The 20339-nt window shown below is 47.5% G+C and overlaps 1 protein-coding gene across 6 annotated transcripts in view; it reads right to left on the bottom strand.

The window, feature by feature from the left end:
• The window catches only part of nfic (nuclear factor I/C), a 93608-nt gene that overhangs the window by 52323 nt on the left and 20946 nt on the right, over positions 1 to 20339 (bottom strand). For all 6 annotated transcript variants that reach the window (XM_048253553.1, XM_048253552.1, XM_048253557.1 and 3 more), the window contains exon 2: positions 13165 to 13696. In XM_048253553.1, coding sequence (XP_048109510.1) covers positions 13165 to 13696 — 532 coding nt within the window. The remainder of the gene's footprint in view (positions 1 to 13164; positions 13697 to 20339) is intronic.

The following is a 20339-nucleotide window of genomic DNA, read 5'->3' as shown; positions in this document are numbered from 1 at the left end:
AAGACCAGACCATGCCGAGGCAGTCAATGGTTTGTTTGGAATGGGGGTGGGGTGGGGTGGGTGGGTGGGAGGGGGGGAAGAAAATAGACAGAGAGAGAGAGAGAGAGAGAGAGAGAGAGAGAAATGATTGCCTGCACGATAGGCCTCTGTATAGAGCAAAAAAAGAGCTCTCCCCTGGAGTGATAATACATCATTATCTATCCCTGCAGCTATGCTAGGCGCCCACAAACACACCAAACCCCTCCAACTAAATTAACGACCCTGGCGAGAGGTGACGCACTTAAACGCCGCTAAAAATACACAATCGCTAAAAAACATTTATGCCTGCCTCGGACAGATCAGGTGCAGCTGCGTAGTAGTATAAGTGTCTGCTGTTCATTAGATTGGCCTGACCCTCACCAGATTCTGACCCTCCACCCCATTCTCTCTCTCTCTCTCTCTCTCTCTCTCTCTCTCCCTCTCTCTCTCCCTCTCTCTCTCCCTCTCTCTCTCTCTCTCTCTCTCCCTCTGCTGTTTCCAACTGGAGTCCCTCTGCAAAACAACCACTTATGGTTCATTTGGCCGTCAAAGCGCTCTGCAATCTCCTGGCCGTAACTGCGGGGATTAAAGGAAAGGTTCTAATTGCTTCCTTTGAGGGCAGAAAGGATTAGATCAGGAGAGATGATGAGGAGGTGATGAGGCCAGAGCGAAAATGGGGCCGAGCCGAAGGCTCTCTCAGGATTCCCTCGTCTGGAGATGAGGAAACACTGCCATTTAGGAGCTTAGAGAGCAGATAAATGGATTTGGTGGTATGAATTTTTCCATGATGCAGGAATGGGCTTCTTGCGGAGGGGAGGGGGGGTGTTAGAAGCACAATAATTGCACACGTATATTTCAAGTTTGAAAGAAGGAAAGAAGTGTTTCTATCAAATTCTATTTCAATAACAGAAAAACTTCTCAGTGGATATCAACGTAATGAGAGGTATGATATCAAAGACCGGAGTCATTCCTAGGGTTACCACATGCACTGGATTTCCCGGGATTGTTCTCTTTTTTGAGTGACTGTCCCGGATAATTAAAAATATTTCCCGGGACACGAATTGTCCCGGTTTTTGGTGAAAATTAACTTCTGATTATAATTTCTGCTAGTTTCAAACGGTTTTGTTCTTGGTTGTGTTTATCGTACATCAAATCCCGTCACCCTAGGCCTACGTAGGCTACACAGACATAAAAGGCTTGCTTTTTGTTGATTGGCAGCAAAAATAGAGTTTACATTATTACCTAGCAACTGCCGCGCAACCACAGACCCAGACCCCACTTTGTAGTTATACACGCCTGTCCTAGTTGCTCTGTAGGCTAATATAGAAAGGGGCAGCATTGAAAGGAGTCCAAAGCGAGTGTGTGTGTCTGCGTCAACGAGTGCATCAGGACAAATATATAGGTAAGAAATTATAGGAAATGTTTCAACATTGTATTCACCAAGCACCAAGGGACAGAGGGAGTACCAAAATGTAGCCAATAAATAGCTTTACTGCTAACTGTTTTTCTCTCTTAAAGAATGTTTAGATGTCAAAATGCACCAACTTCGTGTTACATGCAAGGATGATAATGCAGCAGCATCTAGAACGTTACTTACTCTAATTAATTGGGAAACGCATCTTCAGTGCGCACCAGAGAGAGAGAGAGAGATAGACTGGCAGGTTCCAGCTGTCATTGTTGATATCCCCTTTTAATATATGAAACTTATAACTGCTTGTAACAACTTAATATTATGCATAGTATTGTTAATATTGTGTTATCAATGTGGCACAAAAAAACAAGGCTAGAGTTTATAAACTAGCCTTATATCTCAGGCTACAAGAGCTGGTGAAAGGGTTTTATGAGAAAGTGTAGACTGAATGACCTTGCACCATATAGCCTAAGTTCAACAGCAATTAGCAGCATTTCTTAATATTTCTAACGTTAGAATTTTTTTTTTTTTTTTTTTTGAAGTGTCTGGTTGCCACAAATAAAATGTGGCAACCCTAGTCATTCCTGTAGAAGGTTATCTCTGCAATCCTGACGTCAGAGATTTGGACAGAAATGAGTGATGTCTGAGTTGGGGGGTGGGGGGTGGTGGAGGGGGTTAGACAAGATACGTTGAGCAAAAATCGTTTATGTCTTCAGAAGCTTTCAAGGAACCTTGAGTCATTTACTGATAGCCGCAACCCGCAGGCCAACCATACCTGGCCGACACGAAAAAAGAGAGGGAAATAAAACTAGGCAACAGAAACTTCGCTATCATGTCACCCTAACTTGGCTGACCTGTGTATGACTTCCACTAAAAGCAATGCAACATAAAACGGGTGGGAAAAGAAAGAAAAAAAAAAAATACTTTGATCCGTCTTTAATTTTTCTGGCCCCATGCACTCTCAGTGGATGGAGTGGAAATGTCAGAGAAAATAAACGGTCGTATTTATGCTTGGTCCCAAGAATATCACCTCCTTACTGACAAGTCTGATGTCGGGGGTGAGAGAGACCCCACGGTTAATTACCCATCATCCTCTGGGGGGGACGGAACGATTTCAGTCACAGGGAAACACTGCAATCTGGAGCATATGTGCTCCAGTTTTACTCGGCACGTGTGTATGTATGTATGGACTGTGTGTGTGTGTGTGTGTGTGTGTGTGTGTGTGTGTGTGTGTGTGTGTGTGTGTGTGTGTGTGTGTGTGTGTGTGTTTGTGTATATGTGTGTGTGTGTGTATATGTGTGTGTGTGTGTGTGTGTGTGTGTGTCCCTGCTCAAATCCCACTGAAAGGAGGCCAAAATGTAGGTCTCAGTGTAGGGGGAAGGAGAGTTGCCAATTGGCAGTGAGGACAGGAGAGGAGAGGAGAGGAGAGGAGCAGAGAGAAGAGGGGAGGCAGACATGGGCAGACTCGCTCCGCCTCGTCCCATGTCTCCTCAGCCCGGTCTGGTCGGCTTGGGAGGCGCAGCTCCACTCCTTTGCGTCTGCCTTTCATCTGTCGCTTCTCTCCTCCGGCGCTTTGATCAGCCGCACCGCATCCAACACCCTCTGGCCGCGAGGCCTCCGTCCTGCTTGAAGCCACCCCAAACACGCGCCGCTTCAAAGGAACTAGGGCCAGGAGGGGAGTGAGGGATGGAGGGAGGAGATGGCCATGATGCACTGCCCCCCCCTCCTCCACCCTACCCACATTTAGAATGTCTTTCGTGTCTTTTCACCAATGCAACATTTGACAGTGATGTTGATTCTTTCAATACTCAACTGTTACTGACATTTCTGAAAAATGGTACAGCAGCCCTGAAAATGGCCGATTCTTTTTTTCAAGAGCACTCTTTGGGGAGCTCAGGAGTACATTAAGACAAAACCCTGGACAAGTCTAACCCAACACGGTCCAAAGCCAGAGAGGTTAGACATAGAATAAAAAAAAGCCTTAGCCTACATAAAACTGACAGGTGTAAGCACAACTCAGCTAAATGGGGATTACCCCCACAACAAGAAAAAGTCATCTATGCTTTGATGTAAACCATCAAACATCCGATCATTGGAAATGGGTCATCTCAGACTTGCGGCAGTTTCAGTCGTGGAATGTTTGCACACAAAAGCTGCGATCCCACTGAAACCTGTTGCATTTCAGAAATCAGCATGCCTGCAACTGTGCAAACCACATGAAAAGCCGACTGACACATTGGAAACCCCAGAGCTTGAAAAGCTTTGCGTCATCCATTGCAAATGGCAACACAGTGTCAAAGCTGAACAGTTTCGTTTCTTGTAATGCGCAATAAAAAATATATATATTCTGAGTACTAGAATGGTGATGATGCGTTTCCTCAGACCTTTATATGTGCGTTGCATGAAGAAATGACATAGGAAGTGAAGATGGGAAATGACATCACCACAACATGAAGGCATCTTGCGGCAATGTGCATCAGAGCCACATAGAGGCTGCAGAGCTATCTGTTATCTGGGTATGACGCATCGTCCACGAAAATGACACCCATGTGAAACCATTGACTGTTTCGAGTTTACAAATCACAACACATCAGCTGCTCAGTCAGGGAGAGTTTACAGTAAGATCAAATGCCTGAGCGCTCAAACCTCTCTCGTTACCGTGAACTTCAACTAAAATAGTCACGTATAAACTTCCTTACAGTTAATGATGTTCTTCATGGGGGGAAAAAAAGAGCTGTGTTTAAAAAGTCTCAGTGCAGAGAGAAATTAAATCACTGATCAAGTAAATGTTTGCCAAACCTTTTGTGGTCAACCTTCTGTGTGAGGTTTGTTTCACAGGTCAAACCAAGGCACGACACCAGCAATTTTGTAGGCTTGCAAACCTTACACATACAGACAGAGAGGGAGAGAGAGAGAGGAAGCTAGAGAGAGAGGAGAGAGAGAGAGAGAGGGAGAGAGGAGAGAGAGAGAGAACTGCAGTACCATATGGCTGAGGCAGAACAGCTGAAACATTTCATCTCAACTCTAATTGTTCAAACAAACCATAATTATCTCAGTCAGGTAGTTCGGCCCGCTGATTGCGCTAAGGATTGTTAACACATCTATTATGACTCCAAGCAAAACAGCTACATTACCGGAGTCTGGCCCTCCACAGTGCTGTCGCCTTTCACTGAAGGGTGTGTGTGTGTGTGTGTGTGTGTGTGTGTGTGTGTATGTGAGCGAAGGAGGTTCTGGGGGCTTGATGATGCAGCCCGGCAGCTGTGAAGATGGCAGCTGCGGAGGATGTGTGTAAAGGACTCTGTGTCACACACACACTCTCACATACATACACACACACATACACACACACACATGGGTCTGGCTGAGCCCCCCCAGTACAAAACACACCAATAAAGATGTCCTTCTGCACAACAGCAGCTGGGGGTGCACTTTTGGGAAAACTATTTTACATAGGCGGTTGAAAAAAGACACACACTCTCTGTGTCTCTCCCTCTCCAACGCCCATGCCTATTTTTCTCTCTCTGTCCCTCTCCTTGCCTCTCTCTCCCTCTCTCTCTTTCTCTCTCTCTCTCTCTCACTCACTCTCTCTGCCTCTGTTTGGGCCAAGAAGGACAGATATTTCCCACCCCTTGCCCCAAGGGCTTTCGAGCCGTGTCTGGGTCTGGGGGAGGTGGTAGTCTGAGAGTCCCTGTGAGGCTGACCCTCCGGTCACCTCGACGGAGGGACACACAAACAAGAGGTGCTGGTCAGGTCCAGTTAGCAGCGGAAAAACGGAGATCAGTTCTGTCTAGCTGGAAGCCGCGCTAGCACTTTGTTGCCCTAAGAATGATAGAGAAGGCCGTGGTGTGAGACCCCCACACACACACACACACACACACCCCTGAATGGCTGGGGCAGCATTAAAAGACGAATGTGTGTTGCACAATTGGGTGCACATGCACACACACAAACACAAGCACAGGCACAAACACATGCACACACACACACACATAAATATGTATGTGTAAATATAGGACACACACACACATGTAAATATAGACACACACACATGACTCCATCTACCTAAGCTGAACCTGTCAGATGGCTTTAAGTTGGATACTATAACACAAAATGACATGCACAGTGCACACGCTCAGAATCTGTCACATGACTTTATAGTGGATACTGTAACCACTAACACACACAAATACACACACATTCAAACACAGCCCCAATCTTAGAAGTGGTCACATGCTTTTATAGTGGATACTGCAACAAACCACTGACAAACACACACACACACACCCTCAGAATTTGGTCACATGCTTTTATATTGGATATATTAACAACCAACTAACACACACACACGCACGCATGCACGCACACACACACACACACACACACACACACACACACACACACACACACACACACACACACACACACACACAGTCAGAATAAGAGTCACTATCTGACCGAAACCTGTCACATGGGTGTCAACACACAACCTTCTAGCTCTTTCTTAAGTTCCATCAAGGCAAATCTCTACAGCCCTGGCTTTGCTACCTGGGCGCAGCCCTTTGCTGTTTTCTGATAGCACGTGTGAGCTCTAACGCTGAGACAAACAGACCGCTAAATGGCCCGCTTATCAGAGAGGGCAGCGCCTAATCTACCCCTAGCCACACTTATGGTGCCCACAGCTCAGGGTGACCTGGGGTGAACTTAAAATAGGCAAAGCATACTTAACCAGTCCATCTACTGTCTATTCAAGACACATTTGAACAACTAAGTCTAAGTCATATAATAAGTCATATATCTAAGTCATATAATTTAACTTTTAGATTTAGATTTTTTTCTCAAAAAATGACTTTCAGTACAGTGTGCATATGCATGTTTTTATCAGTAAGTCTGCTCCCTTTGTAGTGAACAACCTGGTGTTGTTAGCGTGTTGTGCAACCAGCTAAAAGGCAGGCGCATACAGAATTCAATGAAGAAATATAAGATCTAAACATCTGAAAACAGACACATCTAAAAGAGCTCCATGGTCAAAAAAGCCATACACTACCAACTGGCCCATACCCCTGTTGGCCCACACTTGGTATAGATCTGGCCCACTTGGATTTAACATCCCTCTTGATGATCATTTCTTTTTAACAGAAATCTTCCAGAGACAGTATATAGTTAATGCCACTAATGTTTTGTACTGACCCACAGATCCACATCTTGTATTGGCACAAAGGCAGGGCTGAGTGGTGGAGAGAAAAGAAAAGAAAGGAAGAGAAGAGAAGGAAAAAGAAGAGAAGAGATGAGAAGAGAGGAGAAGAGAAGAAAAGGAAAAAGAAGAGAAGAGAGGAGAAGGGAAGACAAGAGAAGAGAAGGGAAGGGAGTTTTCTCGTCTGCTCTGCGGTTTCCCACTCAGAGCCCATGAGAGCATACCCAGCATCCTTTGCATCTCTCCTCTCCTCTCAGATTCCATCCGACTCTAGCTCTGAGCAGGCCCTGATCTGGCTCAGAGCTGGGGTGAATCACGTGGCTCTGCACTCACCCCCCTCCCTCCCTCTCTCTCTCTCTCTCTGTCTCTCTCTCTCTCAGATGGGAGCTCCCAGGGCAGCTCAGGCCCAAAGCACACCATCAGCACAATGGCAGCCCTCACACACACACACACACACACACACACACACACACACACACACACACACACACACACACACACACACACACACACACACACACACACACACACACACACACGCCCCAAGCCCCAGCACATCGATCGACCGGATTGATTACCATGGAGTTGCAGTGCCTTTGACTTTCACTCCTGACCTCCCTCCTTCCCTGGCTTGTTGTTCTCTCTCTCTCTTTTCCTCTCTCTCTCTCCCCCCTCTCTCTTTCTCTCCCTTGTTCCCTGTCCATCCATCTATCTAACCCATGGCCTTCATTGCATTTCTGCCTCCCCTTCCTGAGGCGGGTGGAAAGACCATTTAACTGGGAAATGCAGAGACAAAAGAAAAAAGACAGTAAGAGAAGGAGAGTATGTGTATGTGTCTGCATGAGAGAAATGGATAGAGGGATAAAGAAAGGAGACAGAGAGGTAGTGAGGTAAGGAGAGAGAGAGAAAGGGAGAGAAAGGGAGAGAGAGGGAGAGAGAGAGCGAGGTGAAGACAGAGGGGGTCTTAGAGGAATCCGAGCCAGCCCAAATGAAGTGATTGAGAGCTGGAGAGTATCCTGGAGCTAAGGGCTGCACGACTGATTTCTGCACACAAACATCAACTGAGAGAATCTCCAGCTCCTCTCTGCGCGCTCGCTCAAGACCGAGAGGGGGTTAGGAGAGGAGGGAAAGACACTCTTTTATTTACTGTCAACAGAGACAGGCCATTCAGCTACAGGAAACTCTCGCACCATCTCACAGAGATATGACCTGAAACTCAGCCAACGATCAAGGCAAAAAAAAGTCCACCGAATTCCTCAATTCCTGTTATAATTTATATGTCATCCAACATCTGCAACCCCAGAGACTAAGTTGTTATGCTTATTCATCAGCATTCCAACACAGCCTGTTTAGTTATGGACTGGAGACATGTGGTAATTTAATAACAGGTGCAAGTACAACTGTGCAACTCTTAAGTGTGCAGCTCTTTAAAAAGGATGCATGGACTTTATGATAATCATAAAGGTGATCAATAGGGCCCAGTTGACGGGGGCTATTGATGGAAAGACGTGAGTGTGTGTGCGATCCCTTTAAGACAATCTGACCACACGCTGAACACCACCCCCTGTTGGACGCCACTTAACAGAGCTGAACTTGACCTGAGGTGACCCCCATCCTCCCACCCCTTCTAAATTTCCGTTGCTGCAGCAGTGGAGCACATTCCTCTGTCCTTGTGTTTACTGAACATGCGTGTGTGTGTGTGTGTGTGTGTGTGTGTGTGTGTGTGTGTGTGTGTGTGTGTGCGTGTGTGTGCGTGCACGTGTTCGTTTCTGTATCTGCCTTTGCATGAATGTGTGTGTGGTGCTGCTGCAATGGGATTGTGTGTGTGTGTGTGTGTGTGTGTGTGTGTGTGTGTGTGTGTGTGTGTGAGTGTGTGCGCACGCGCATGTCTGACCATGCAGGATCACCCTCTGTTCTGTTGCCACCAGCGTCACCCCCAAACACTGACACTTGCGGCACAGACAGACATGTGCGGGCACACACACACACACACACACACACACACACACACACACACACACACACACACACACACACACACACACAGAGCCAGAAACAGTCCAGTGCACACACAAAGGGTTTTTCTGTGAAGCCGCCATTCAGCAAGGAGCCAGCGGAGGAGGGCGGGTTCAGGGGGAGGTCAAGGCAGACAGGAAGAACTCTTGGCTTGACAGGCCCTCGGTAGTTTCTTGGCCTGCACTGACTGTGCCCCCCCACCCCCAACCAACCAAAGCTGCCTGCCACCCCCCCCCCCCCCACACACACACACACACACACACACACACACACACACATCTCTATTCCTGTGAAGCATGTTGTGTCAAATAAGGAGAACCAGCGTGGCTTTTGTTTTGACACGTTTTACACGCCGCATTTACTCCCATCGCCATCCCCAAGCCAAAGCAGAGCAGAAACAGGAGAGAGTTTTCAAAGACACTGTGTGTAAATGTGTATGTGTGTGTGTGTGTGTGTGTGTGTGTGTGTGCGTGTGTTTCACCATGAACAGTTTTTCAACAGCATCATGTGACTTGGAGATGGAGATTAGGGCAGCTCTCAGTACGCACCCAAGCATTTCACACGTATTTAATCAATAATATCAAGAATGTAACACCCCCAACCCCCAAAACAAAAAAACGAATGTGGAGGGGCAAAAAAAGCGAGCTAGACTGTTTCCCTGTTTCCCTTCCAGAGTGAGTGAGCCTATTTGGCGTGGCTGAGGGACGAGGGCGAGATAAGAGTGTGGGTAAGTGGTGAGCCGTGTTGTCCTTGGACTCCGTGCCATGCAGGGCTCCTGCCCCTGCTGTCCGCTTCATTAGTAAAGATACCAAAACATATCGCAGCAAACGAGTGCGCGGGCCAAAAACACTCCCTCTCTCACACACACACACACACACACACACACACACACACACACACACACACACACACACACACACCGGCCAACAGCAGCTGCTGCTGCAGAGCAGACTTTACACCACAGAGCCAGACCAGAAAAAGAGGGAGGGAGGGAGAGAGAAAGAGGGAGGGAGAGTGAGAGGAGGCTAAGGATAGTGAGTGAACGAGAGAATATAGAGAAAGTGAGCAAGAGAGTGAGAAAGAGTGAGAGAGAGAGGGGGTACAAAACGAGAGAGAATGAGAATGAGAGACAGAAACAACAGCAGACAGAATGGGAGGAGAGAGAGGGAGAGAGAGAGAGAGAGAGAGGGGAGAAAGAGAGAAAGTGAGAGAGACAGAGAGCAGTACAGAGAGAGAAAGAGAGAGATTGTGGAGACAGAATGAGAGGAACTGGAGCAGAACCTGCCTTGTGTGTCAGTTCCAAAAAAAAAGAAAAACGAGGAGTACTGTGCCTTTAAGAACAAATGCTGACTGGCTGCTCTGCCCCTCCACCCCACCCCCACCTCCCCTCCTCTCCCTCCTTCCTCCTGCCTCGCTCACTCAGCGCCACCCTCCCACCCTCCTCCTCTCCTCTCCTCCCACTCCTCTCCTCCCCCTTTCCCTTTGCTCTGAGTGAAAGTGAAAAGCCCCGGCTTCTTATCTGAGCGTTTACAGCCAGGAGTTTGTAGGCTATTAGGCAGGTCTGGTGACAGAGAGGCAGACCTGACCCAGACTGGAGAGGGTGAAGGTCGAGGGGGGTAAGAGAGGGAGAGAGTGTGTGAGTGAGAGTGGGAGAGGGAAAAGAGAGAGAGAGAGAGAGGAGAGGGAGGGAGGGAGAGAGAAAGAGAAAGAGGGAAAGTGTGTGACTGTGTGTGTATGTAAGAGAAGAGAGAGAGAGAGAGAGACAGAGGGAAAGAGAGAGAGAGAGAAATGAGTGCCAGAGAAGAGCAGCTAAAGACTGGAGTGATTCTTGCTCTCTGGATCGTCTCCCTCCTGTTCTCATTCATGTCTCTCCAACAACCAGAGGCTAAGTTTAGCCCTCCAGACAAGCCCCTATCTGATCCACTTCAAAATGCTTTACACAGAATGTCACAGCTAATTGAATATAACAGTTTGCACAGGCACTTACGACTTACTTTTGCATGGATGTTTATTACTTACTTATTGACTTAAAGTTTATTTTCTGTGCTTTGCAAATTAACTATGACTCACAGTATACAGTATATTTGAAATGTTTTGCATACAGCTTAATGACTTAGTAACTTAATGCATATTTAAAGTGGATTGTCATACCTTGATGTCTCATTTACCATATATTATGATATAGTGGTAGTATATTTGCAAAGTAAATATTGTTTATATATTTATGTTGATTTAATAATTCGCATAGCCAAACAATGAGAGGATGTCAGAATACCACTTCCATTATGAAAACCAAGGGAGACTGCAGTGGTAGAGACTGTAGAGTCCCCGGAGGGGAAGTTGTGAGTTGTGAGCTGGTGGTGTTGGTGTGGGGTTATGGGTAATGTAGTGCATTGGGAGGGCTGGCACAGTGACATTGGACTGGGGTAGGTGGGGTTGTGGGTGGTGATGCTGAGTCACCCTGCTGCTGCAACCAGGCCGCAGCACAGCGTCCCACTCACACCCTGCTCCCCTCTGCACCCACCTCCCACGTCCAGCCTCGCGGCTCAGCTCTCACTCAGCCTTCATCATTCTGACACGCTGACCACTCCACTACAGCCATAAATACACCATAGCACTGCACCACTCAAACACACACTCATAGACTCACTCACACACTCATACAGAAAGAGAGAGAGAAACAGAGAGAGAAACTGATGGGGGAAGAGAGAGAGGTTGCACATCAACTTGCAGTTGTTGTGTGTGTGTGTGTGTGTGTGTGTGTGTGTGTGTGTGTGTGTGTGTGTGTGTGTGTGTGTGTGTATGTACGTACTGTAATAGGACTGAATATCTCACAGGGTAACTTGTGAGATTACACCAACCCAACCCATAATGATGCTATTATGCTATAATAATGATGCTATAATGCCAGTCAATTCAACTATATTTAGTGTGCTGTATTTAATCATAAATAAAATCCAATGTATTAAAATATCACAACATCAGGCAGTTCTGTCAATGTCTGTTCAAGCCCTCGAACATAGCATGCTAAGACTGTAAGATTTCATATGGAAAGATAAAAAGAGATGGCAAGATTGACCAGGAATGCTATGAGAAGCACACTCGCATACAAGGTTAGGAAAAGAGAACTCGCACACCAGCGAGAGGGAGGGACAACTAGCTTCAAACAACAAAAACACACACACACACACACGAGGAGTTACATAGAGCTAGTTTTAGCACTACAGTGTAGATACTTAAGGTTTAGGAAAGGAGAACACACACATCCATTAAGAGAGGAGGGAGAACTAGTTCTGTACACAGACACAAACCACATACATACACACAAACAAACACAGACACAGATGAGGTAGCGCTAGCTTTAGCTCCAGAGTGCTTCCAGCTCAGCGGTGCCAGCCCTCCCCTGCCCCATCTGAGAGAGACTCTGTGCCAACCTCGTGGTCCAGTGGTGGTGGCAGGGGCACTGGCGGCTTCCAGAGGCAGGCCACGCATCAGCTGGCACCCAGCTTTGCCCGCTAACTACCAGACTGCACCCTTTTATACAACACTGTAAATTTTAACACATCGCCAAGGTTGGCGTCTGGAAGCCACGCTCATTTAAAATGATTTACACCGACAAGGACTTGGTTGGGCTACATTCTTTCGTTTTTCGGTATTCTATCTCTCACTCGCTCTCTCTGCTATATCCTTCCATTCTACCTGTCTCTCAGTCTAGCTTTCTTTCTTGCTGCTGCTGTTTCTGTCCCTCTTGTTAAGTTGTGCTCTGGCAGCAGCCTGTCAAAACTGTTTAACAGTAAGGTATAACTGTTTAACAGTAAGGCCAGTGGCCACAGTCTCTACTATGTGACCGGATGTACAGCTATAATAATACTCCTGGTCTCGCTAACAAAGGCCCTGACTCAGCAGCTTTCGCTAAGCACTTAGCATCTTTGCTATGAATGTACTTTAGGAACCAGACCAGTGACCAGCCACAGCTGCGCTGCGACTAACTATTTGTTTTGGACGCACTCAAGTCACAGATGGCTAAAGAGAGGATGGGTGGGGGGGGGACTGTTTCCTTGCCAGAAAAGAAATTAACAAAGATAGTAGTCATCTCATCGACTCACAAAGACATACAGTCATCTGAGGACATGCTGCAGAAGGATCATCTATCTCAGTCAATAATAATCTTGTCGTTTTGTGAGTCATTTCATGCCACGCACAAGACTGCACATTTACCTCACCAATGACCTCAAAAATACGCAACATATCAACTTGCACAGAAATAAATGTTAAAGATGATGACAAGACCAGGTCTACTCACTCACTGGCTCGCCCCCAAATGCTACAAGTAATGTCACTGGCTCAAAAACAATAATCTATTCCACTGACGTGATCAGTGATCAGTGATTGTCTTACTCAGAAACATCCTTTTTATCTCTGTGAGCTCACTCGACAACAAGATCACAAACAAGTCTCGCTCATCAGACATGAAAAGGCAGCGTGACAAGACAGGAGGGGGAGGAGGGGGGGGGGGCGTCTGACTCACCTCTCTCCTGCACGAAGTAGGCCAGGTAGAGGTCCAGCTCCTTGACGGAGACGCTGATGTGCCGCGGCTGCACACACAGGATGGGGTTTGCGCAGTGGCCACCCTTGACCAACCGCTCACCGTCTGTGCTCTCCAGCGGGATGCCCTTGAAGAGGATGACCATGACCAGGTCCAGGCGCCACACCTTGTCGGCCTGCCGCAGGCAGTCGATGCGCCGCATCTTGCCCTTCTGGTCGGGGTTGGACAGCACACAGCAGGGTGCCTTCTTGCCCGTGATGGTCAGCACAAAGTCCTCACGGCACTCGGGCCGGATGTCCTTGCGCAACTTGGCCAGCAGGCGCGAGGCCCACTTCTGCTTCACCTCGGGCTTCTCGCCGAGCAGCTCGTCCTTGACCGCGCGCTCCTCGTCCTTGGTCATGCGCTTCTCGTGCTTCTTGAAGTACTTGCGCTTGCGCGCCTGCAGGTTGAACCAGGTGTAGGCGAAGGCACGCACATGCGGCAGTAGGGCCTCGATGAACGGATGAAACTCATCCTGCAAAAGAAACAAGAAGGAAACGAAAGGGTTAGACATTACTTAATGTGACTGAGTTAATCATACGCCACACAGTAGACCGACCACCAGAGACAATCAACCGCAGCTGCAGAATGAGTTGCATAACAACGGAAAGTCTGATTTAAAGGCCACAGACAGCACAATTCCAATTAATTATATCAGGGACTTTACCAAACAACGCAGGACTCCACCACATTTGGTCAACTGTCAGTCTCAATCAGTGCTGGATATTTCCATTGAATAGTTACGTCAAGAAAATTCCACCATAGACTACAATCTGTTCTGCTTTCTATTTCAACAACCCAGTGTGTGTAAATAAGACAAGCTTTAAAAAATTGACCAAAATATCCATGGGCCAAAACGGATACAGCACTGGAAGACTTCACATGAAATCCACATGTGTGTGTATAATGGGATTAACCAAACATACATGGTGCTCCTAAAATAAAAGACAGTTGCATAAATAGCGGCTCATTGTGTCCCATCTTGGAGTAACACCCCTAAACAAACACAGCAATCATTTATCCAATTAAGTTTTGTTGACTATTTTCCCTTTTAGTGGTGACAGCTCAACAACAACAGTACACATCTGTGCGCCTTTGAGGCAAGCCACAGTTTCTTAACTGTTTAGGGCACCATAATTCTGTAACATTCATTTAGAATTGCTAATTACTTCCATATTCATCCATGCTAGAACACCACTGCAGAACTGCTATACTTGATCATAAATGCCACTTTAAATCCATGTGCTCATAAACTAGGCAAAAGCGCACGCCACGGTCAAAAAAGGACCTAAGGCACTGAGGTTGCATACAGTGTGTGTGCGTGTGTGTGTGGGTCTGCTTTGTGTGCATGAAGGGAAAGGGGGACAGATCATTCCTCCAGAAAACTCTGCGGTAATAATCGCTCCAGATATTTCCACATATTCCACGAGCGAGCAGGGGATCTGCGGGCGCCGCTTTCATTTTTGGGGGCCTCGGCGTAATTAAACGCAGCAAGCCGACACGGTAAGAAGTCTCCGAGCAAGGCGGGTCGGGGGGGTCACTTTCTTTTTTAGAAGCATCCTTCTGGCAGCGTACATTTTGCATGGTGTCATGGAGGAGTTGAACAGCCTGGACCTCAGGGGTGTGATTTTGGCGGTGGTTGTGGGGAGATAGATGGGTTGGGGGGGGGTCAGTGGTGTAAGCGATGGTGACGACGAGGGAGGGAGAGAGAGAAAGCGAGCAACCCGCGAGCCTGCCAGTGCGGTCTAATTGGACATGACTGAGGCACACTGCAGATCTCATGCAATAAACAGTCTGAGCTGTTCTCAGCAGCACAACATTTTAAACGCTTCCAGCTGTCCCAGGACCAGGGCTGCTGGCTAGGCTGGCCTTGCCGCGTGCGCACAACAACGGATTTAGGTAAACCTTTAAAGTCCCCCCCCCTCTCATTCCTCCCCACGCAATACTTTCACTCTGTCACGAATAAACCGAACATGCTCTGTTTTTTTTACTTGAAAATTGACACCACTGTTTGCCGGGGTAAAAAGAGGATACCTCTGAACCTCCATACCCCCCTAAGCACCCCCTGTTTCCCCTTTCCCAATACAAACACAAATCTACTCACATAAATATACACTTGCTACCTGCAAAGGCCTTTGCAGCAGCTATCTAATATTATAAAACTATTATTCAGCGACTACCTTTCACTCGACTAAGTTACATTGTTTGAGAACAATGGCACTTTTGCTATCAGCAACTGAAGTTTTATGGTTCAGCACACACACACACACACACAGCACTCTCATGAGCAGGGCAAGAAGAGCACATAGGCCTCATCTCCCAGAGCAGGAAACCAGATTTTCACGTCTATTTTTGCACTGAAGCAACGGCCGAGCCATAATGTGTTTATATTTCCAGTGACTTCAACTCTGTGCTGGAGGAAGAAGTTCAGAAGAAAAACATTGTGCTGTAATTCTGAGGTCGACAGACTGTTGTCCTGCCCGGCCAAATGTACAGTACACACAGAGATCTGTAATCAGTGGCGGAAGAGGACCCACTGGGCCGCGATAGAGTTACAGTGTAAACTTTCCGAAGCTTACAGAAAGAAACGCGGCTGATAGAAACCAGAGATCCGTCCTGGTAAGGAGACAGAAACAATCCAAGCAGGCCTTTCGCGAATTTCCAAAGAAGTGGCGGCAAACTGAAAGGCCTTAACTGCCACTGGTGTCAAGGTTGGTCTCTTTTGATGTGGAGGCAGTGCTTAGAGGGGTGTTATGCCAAAAATAAACCTTTTTTTTCCTGCAGTCTGAGTCGACGGCCAAACTAGTACTTTTAATTTAAGTGACACTTGCCCCAGTGAGAAACTCAGTACCTCTTCTCACTGCATATATGTTGTCTTAAGCCTTAAAAGACGTCCGACATGTACACTTGCGTGCGTTTCGAAAAGAGCCGATTCTTACAGACAGCTGTCCATACATGTTCCTCAGCCATGTAGTGAGAGAGAGAGAGAGAGAGAGAGAGAGAGATTGACTCTCATTACACATACAGTACGGCGCTCACTTATGCACCAACCACTCCCGAGGCAAAAATAAACATTAATTAGTCTTGTTTGCTGGCGGGCAAGTCGTGTTTTTGGAGAGCGCTTCCACGGCAGTTGAAGTTGAACTCCAGACCTGTGCACCGGACTTTGACGTGTTCTAGAATCCTCCTGTGCACATATAGTCACCAATTTCCAGCTTTATTACGCTTCCACTGTTTTCATAGTCCCCCCCACCCCACCCCAACCAAACCACCATCTACTGCTTCCATCTGTGCAAACCAACAGTTTTATGGGCGTCTACAGACAGGCCATGCAAAAGCCTATCCTGTTCCCACCTGCGAGCCTTGCCTATCGGCACCGTCGTTCAACATAAATCACATGCTCCCTCTACGGCCGTTACGGCTGCTTCTCGAGACTCGGAGTCTGACAAAGGGATCAGGAACCAAGCTGCACCCATTTATCTTCAAATGGAATAAGGCTTTGCCTTCGAGCTTGTTTACTTCACTAACATAAAGATGAAGGGGGGAGGAGGAGGAGTGGAGGGGGGAAAAAGGGAGTTGTGTGTGAGAGCCAAACAGTAAAGGATCTGAGAGGCTCAGGCCCCCCCAACCCCCCTCCTCCCATCTCCCTCTCTCCCTTTTCCATATTAGGCCTGGACACACTCCAGTGGAATGCTCTGCTTTTCCTACAATCAAAATCAAAAGCGCGCCTTGACTCGGGACCTGTTTATACATTAACTGTACGAGTGTAATTGATAAACACAGAGGCGATGAATGGCCCCAGTGTGCCACGCGGACTGGGGATCTTTGATCGGACCGAGGGCCAGCAGCGGGCAGGTCTGCTGGGCTATCAGCCCCTGGCACGTGTTCCGCTGGCTGGGCACCACCCCCGAGACTCTGGATGCAGGCTAATGGAGTGTCCTGAGAAAACCCAGGGCCAGCCGGACGACTCGTGCATATGGGGAAAGGGAAAAAGACATGGCCTTCGCAGCTGTATTTATGCAGTAATTGAATCATTTTGTTATTGCTGGGTCCAGGGAGATGTGTTTTTATTCCCGTTGGTTGCCGGGATACCATTTTTATTATGTCTTAAACAGAGAATGTAATTTCTTCACAAATCTTTTTCCAAACCGAGCGGACTTGGGGGGAGGGGAGGAGCCGCACTGGAGGAGGAGGCATGACAGAATGGGTTAGTTGTGGTGGAGACACATTGTGTCGCCATAGTGACACCCCTGTCACCCGCGCAAGGCACTTGAGCTCTGCTTGGAGCCCTACGCAAGCACGGAAAAGTTTGCATGAAAAAAGGGTGTGTGAAAGTTTTTTTTTCTCAATGCATCATTTTAAAAACCCAACTAATCCCACAGCAGACATCTTAAAATGTAACTTATTTTAAATGATCTGGCTATTTGAGCTCCCTGTGAATGGAAAACTGCAAAGAAGAAGGATACAGCATTTCCAATGCCATGTGTTCTCTGCCTGGCCCTAAGAGACAAACAGAGTGTGTGTGAGAGAGAGAGAGAGAGAGAGAGAGAGCGAGAGAAAGAATGGGAGAGAGAGAGAGAGAAAGAATGGGAGAGAGAGACAGAGCTGCATGCCAGAGGAGCGAAAATGTTACAGAGTTCTGGAATCCTGCAGCGCCACTATTAATCGAGAATGCCATTCTGAGCTCTAATGGCAGAACTCTCTTCCCCGCCCTTCCTGAACGGTTCCTCTGCAGCTGCCAAAGACGCTAGACACACACCGCCCCGATAACAGCTGACACGGTTTCACTGAATTCTCCCCTTCTCCTTGCCTACTCTCTCTCTCTCTTTGTCTCTTTCTCTCTCTGTCTGTCTCTCTTTCTCTCTCCCTCCCTGAGCTGGTTGAAGGTAAGAGAATGCAGAAAACAGCTGAGTGCGACCAGCTGAAAAATGCCCTCCACTATCGACAACATGCCATGCATCTGCAGCCTGCCAAGCCAACTGCAACAGACTCACAGAATATGGCGCCAAATTTGTTTCCCTTTCTCCCCTCCCTCTCTTTCCCTCAGACAGCGAAATAACAGAGCACATTCTGACCGACCTTTCCAAACACTGATTCAAAAACAGCAACTTCTAGACCACATGAGAACAATTATTTGTGGAAAAGCTACTAGTTTGCATCCAAAAGGCAAGCTCATACATGCTCTGTTCAGCTACGCACAAAGGGGAAAGATCTGGGGAGACACATTTGCACACAATGGGCCGTTAGACTGTGATAAGTGCTGGACTCGAATATGACTAACACCAGATACTGTACTTCTAGGACGAAACACTTCCTCTTCTAGGAAAAGGTTTTATCTACTTGAGTAAATTGAATTCAAAAGCGTACAAAAAAAAAAAAATCAGGCGAGACACAAGGGCAAAAAGTTCAAACAGAGAGCACGTGCTAGGGACTCTCCATCCCTCAGTGGCTCTTCCCCTGTCCTTCACACTCCACTGACCCACCTGAGAGGGGTGGGCTGAGAGCAGGACATTGCCCAGGAACAGAGGGGGGCTGGATGGGTTTCCCAGTGGGGTTGGATTAAGGGGGCAAGTGCAGCACACCCAGCAGCTGCTGGCTGCTTTCCCCTTTCCCTCGTCCCAGAGAAGAGGAGGAAGATGAGGAAGAGAAGGAAGAGGAAGAAGGTGGGTAGGGCTCTGCAGGCACGCTGAGTGAACTTAAGTGGGTCAAAGGGAATGTGGTGTTGACTTCCAGCAGTGAGTCATCCTGCCTCACCACAGCATTAGTGCTGAGTCAGCATTCAGCCACGCACCATGACAATGGGGGGTGGGGGTGGGGGGGGACATGGGGGGTTGTGGAGTGGTGGACGGAGTGGGGGGGGGGGGCGGAAGCAATCTCTGCACTACACCAGGAAAGCCGAGCAGGAGGCGGGAACACTGCAGTGTTGGAGTTTAGCTCAGGGCATTACTCCTTCCCTCCCTCTCCTTTTATTTCCCTACTCGCTCTCTCTATCGCTCCACTCTTTTATTTCACTGCTCTCTCTCTCTCTCTCTCTCTCTATCGCTCCACTCTATCTGTGCGAGCAGTGCGGAGCATTGATTTTACAGTGTCTGCAATCTCCCTCTGCAACCTGAGTCCCGTAGTGCACCAAACACTACCTCACTGACAGCTATGTAAATGAAAGCGTTTTCGGAGTTCTTTCACGTTAATTGTCCCGCAAACACCCCTTATAGTCAGACTCTGGCGGCTCAGTGCGTGTTTTAGTTTTTATGTCTACACACCACTAGCTCGCAAAAAATCTAGACAGAATAGTCAATAAACAAGCTCTTTTTTTTTAAAAGAGCGTGGTTCTTTATGCCTTTAACAAAAGACTTTTTCATAGAGCATTAATTTGAAACAATACGGGATAAATACCGTTGGTTTTTCCCATCCAGAGAGTGCGGTGAGGCTTAGTTTGAGTATTGTTTGGGGTGCATGTAGGGCCCAGCCTACTGAAATGGATCAGCATAATCAACCTGGCTCCAATCCCCGAGCAACAATTAGCACTTTATAGCGGCGCTGCCTTTATGAGGTCTATACATACTACGCACTGCCCTTGCATGCATGTGTGTGTGTGTGTGTTTGTGTGTGTGTGTGTGCTTTGACACAGGCATCCTGTGTCTGGGGATCTAAAGGGGAGGGGGCACGGGGGTAGGGGAGGAGAAGGAGGGGTTGTCTGCACCATTAAAAGATCAATGAGTGTAACGTGGGAAAAGGGAAGGTAAGGTGAAGGAGGTGTGTGACTGCTTGTTTGTGGGAGTGTGAATGCTTGTTTCTATATATGCATATGTGTGTGTGTGCATGCGTGCCTGCCTTTGTGAGACACACATGTGAAGTTGGATGGATGGTGTCTCTCACGGCTTGTTCTTAGGATCTCATCCCCTCGCATCGTCACAAGAAGAGCAGCTTTGTTGTAAAAAACGTTCCCATACATGACATCATTCATGTGAGCTTAGGGAGCAAACCGATTTACAAGTGAAAACCTTTGTTTCTCCAAAGTCTCTCCAAAGTCTACAACGGCTTTAAGCAATCTGAAAATCGCAATCTTCCTTACATGGGCCTATCAAATCCTGCACATCCTGTTTGGTCCCTGACATTTT

This window comes from Alosa alosa, chromosome 9, assembly GCF_017589495.1.
Source record: "Alosa alosa isolate M-15738 ecotype Scorff River chromosome 9, AALO_Geno_1.1, whole genome shotgun sequence".
Lineage (NCBI taxonomy): Eukaryota > Metazoa > Chordata > Actinopteri > Clupeiformes > Clupeidae > Alosa > Alosa alosa.
Note: the sequence above shows the minus strand (reverse complement) of the source record. Positions and strands in the feature narration are given on the sequence as shown.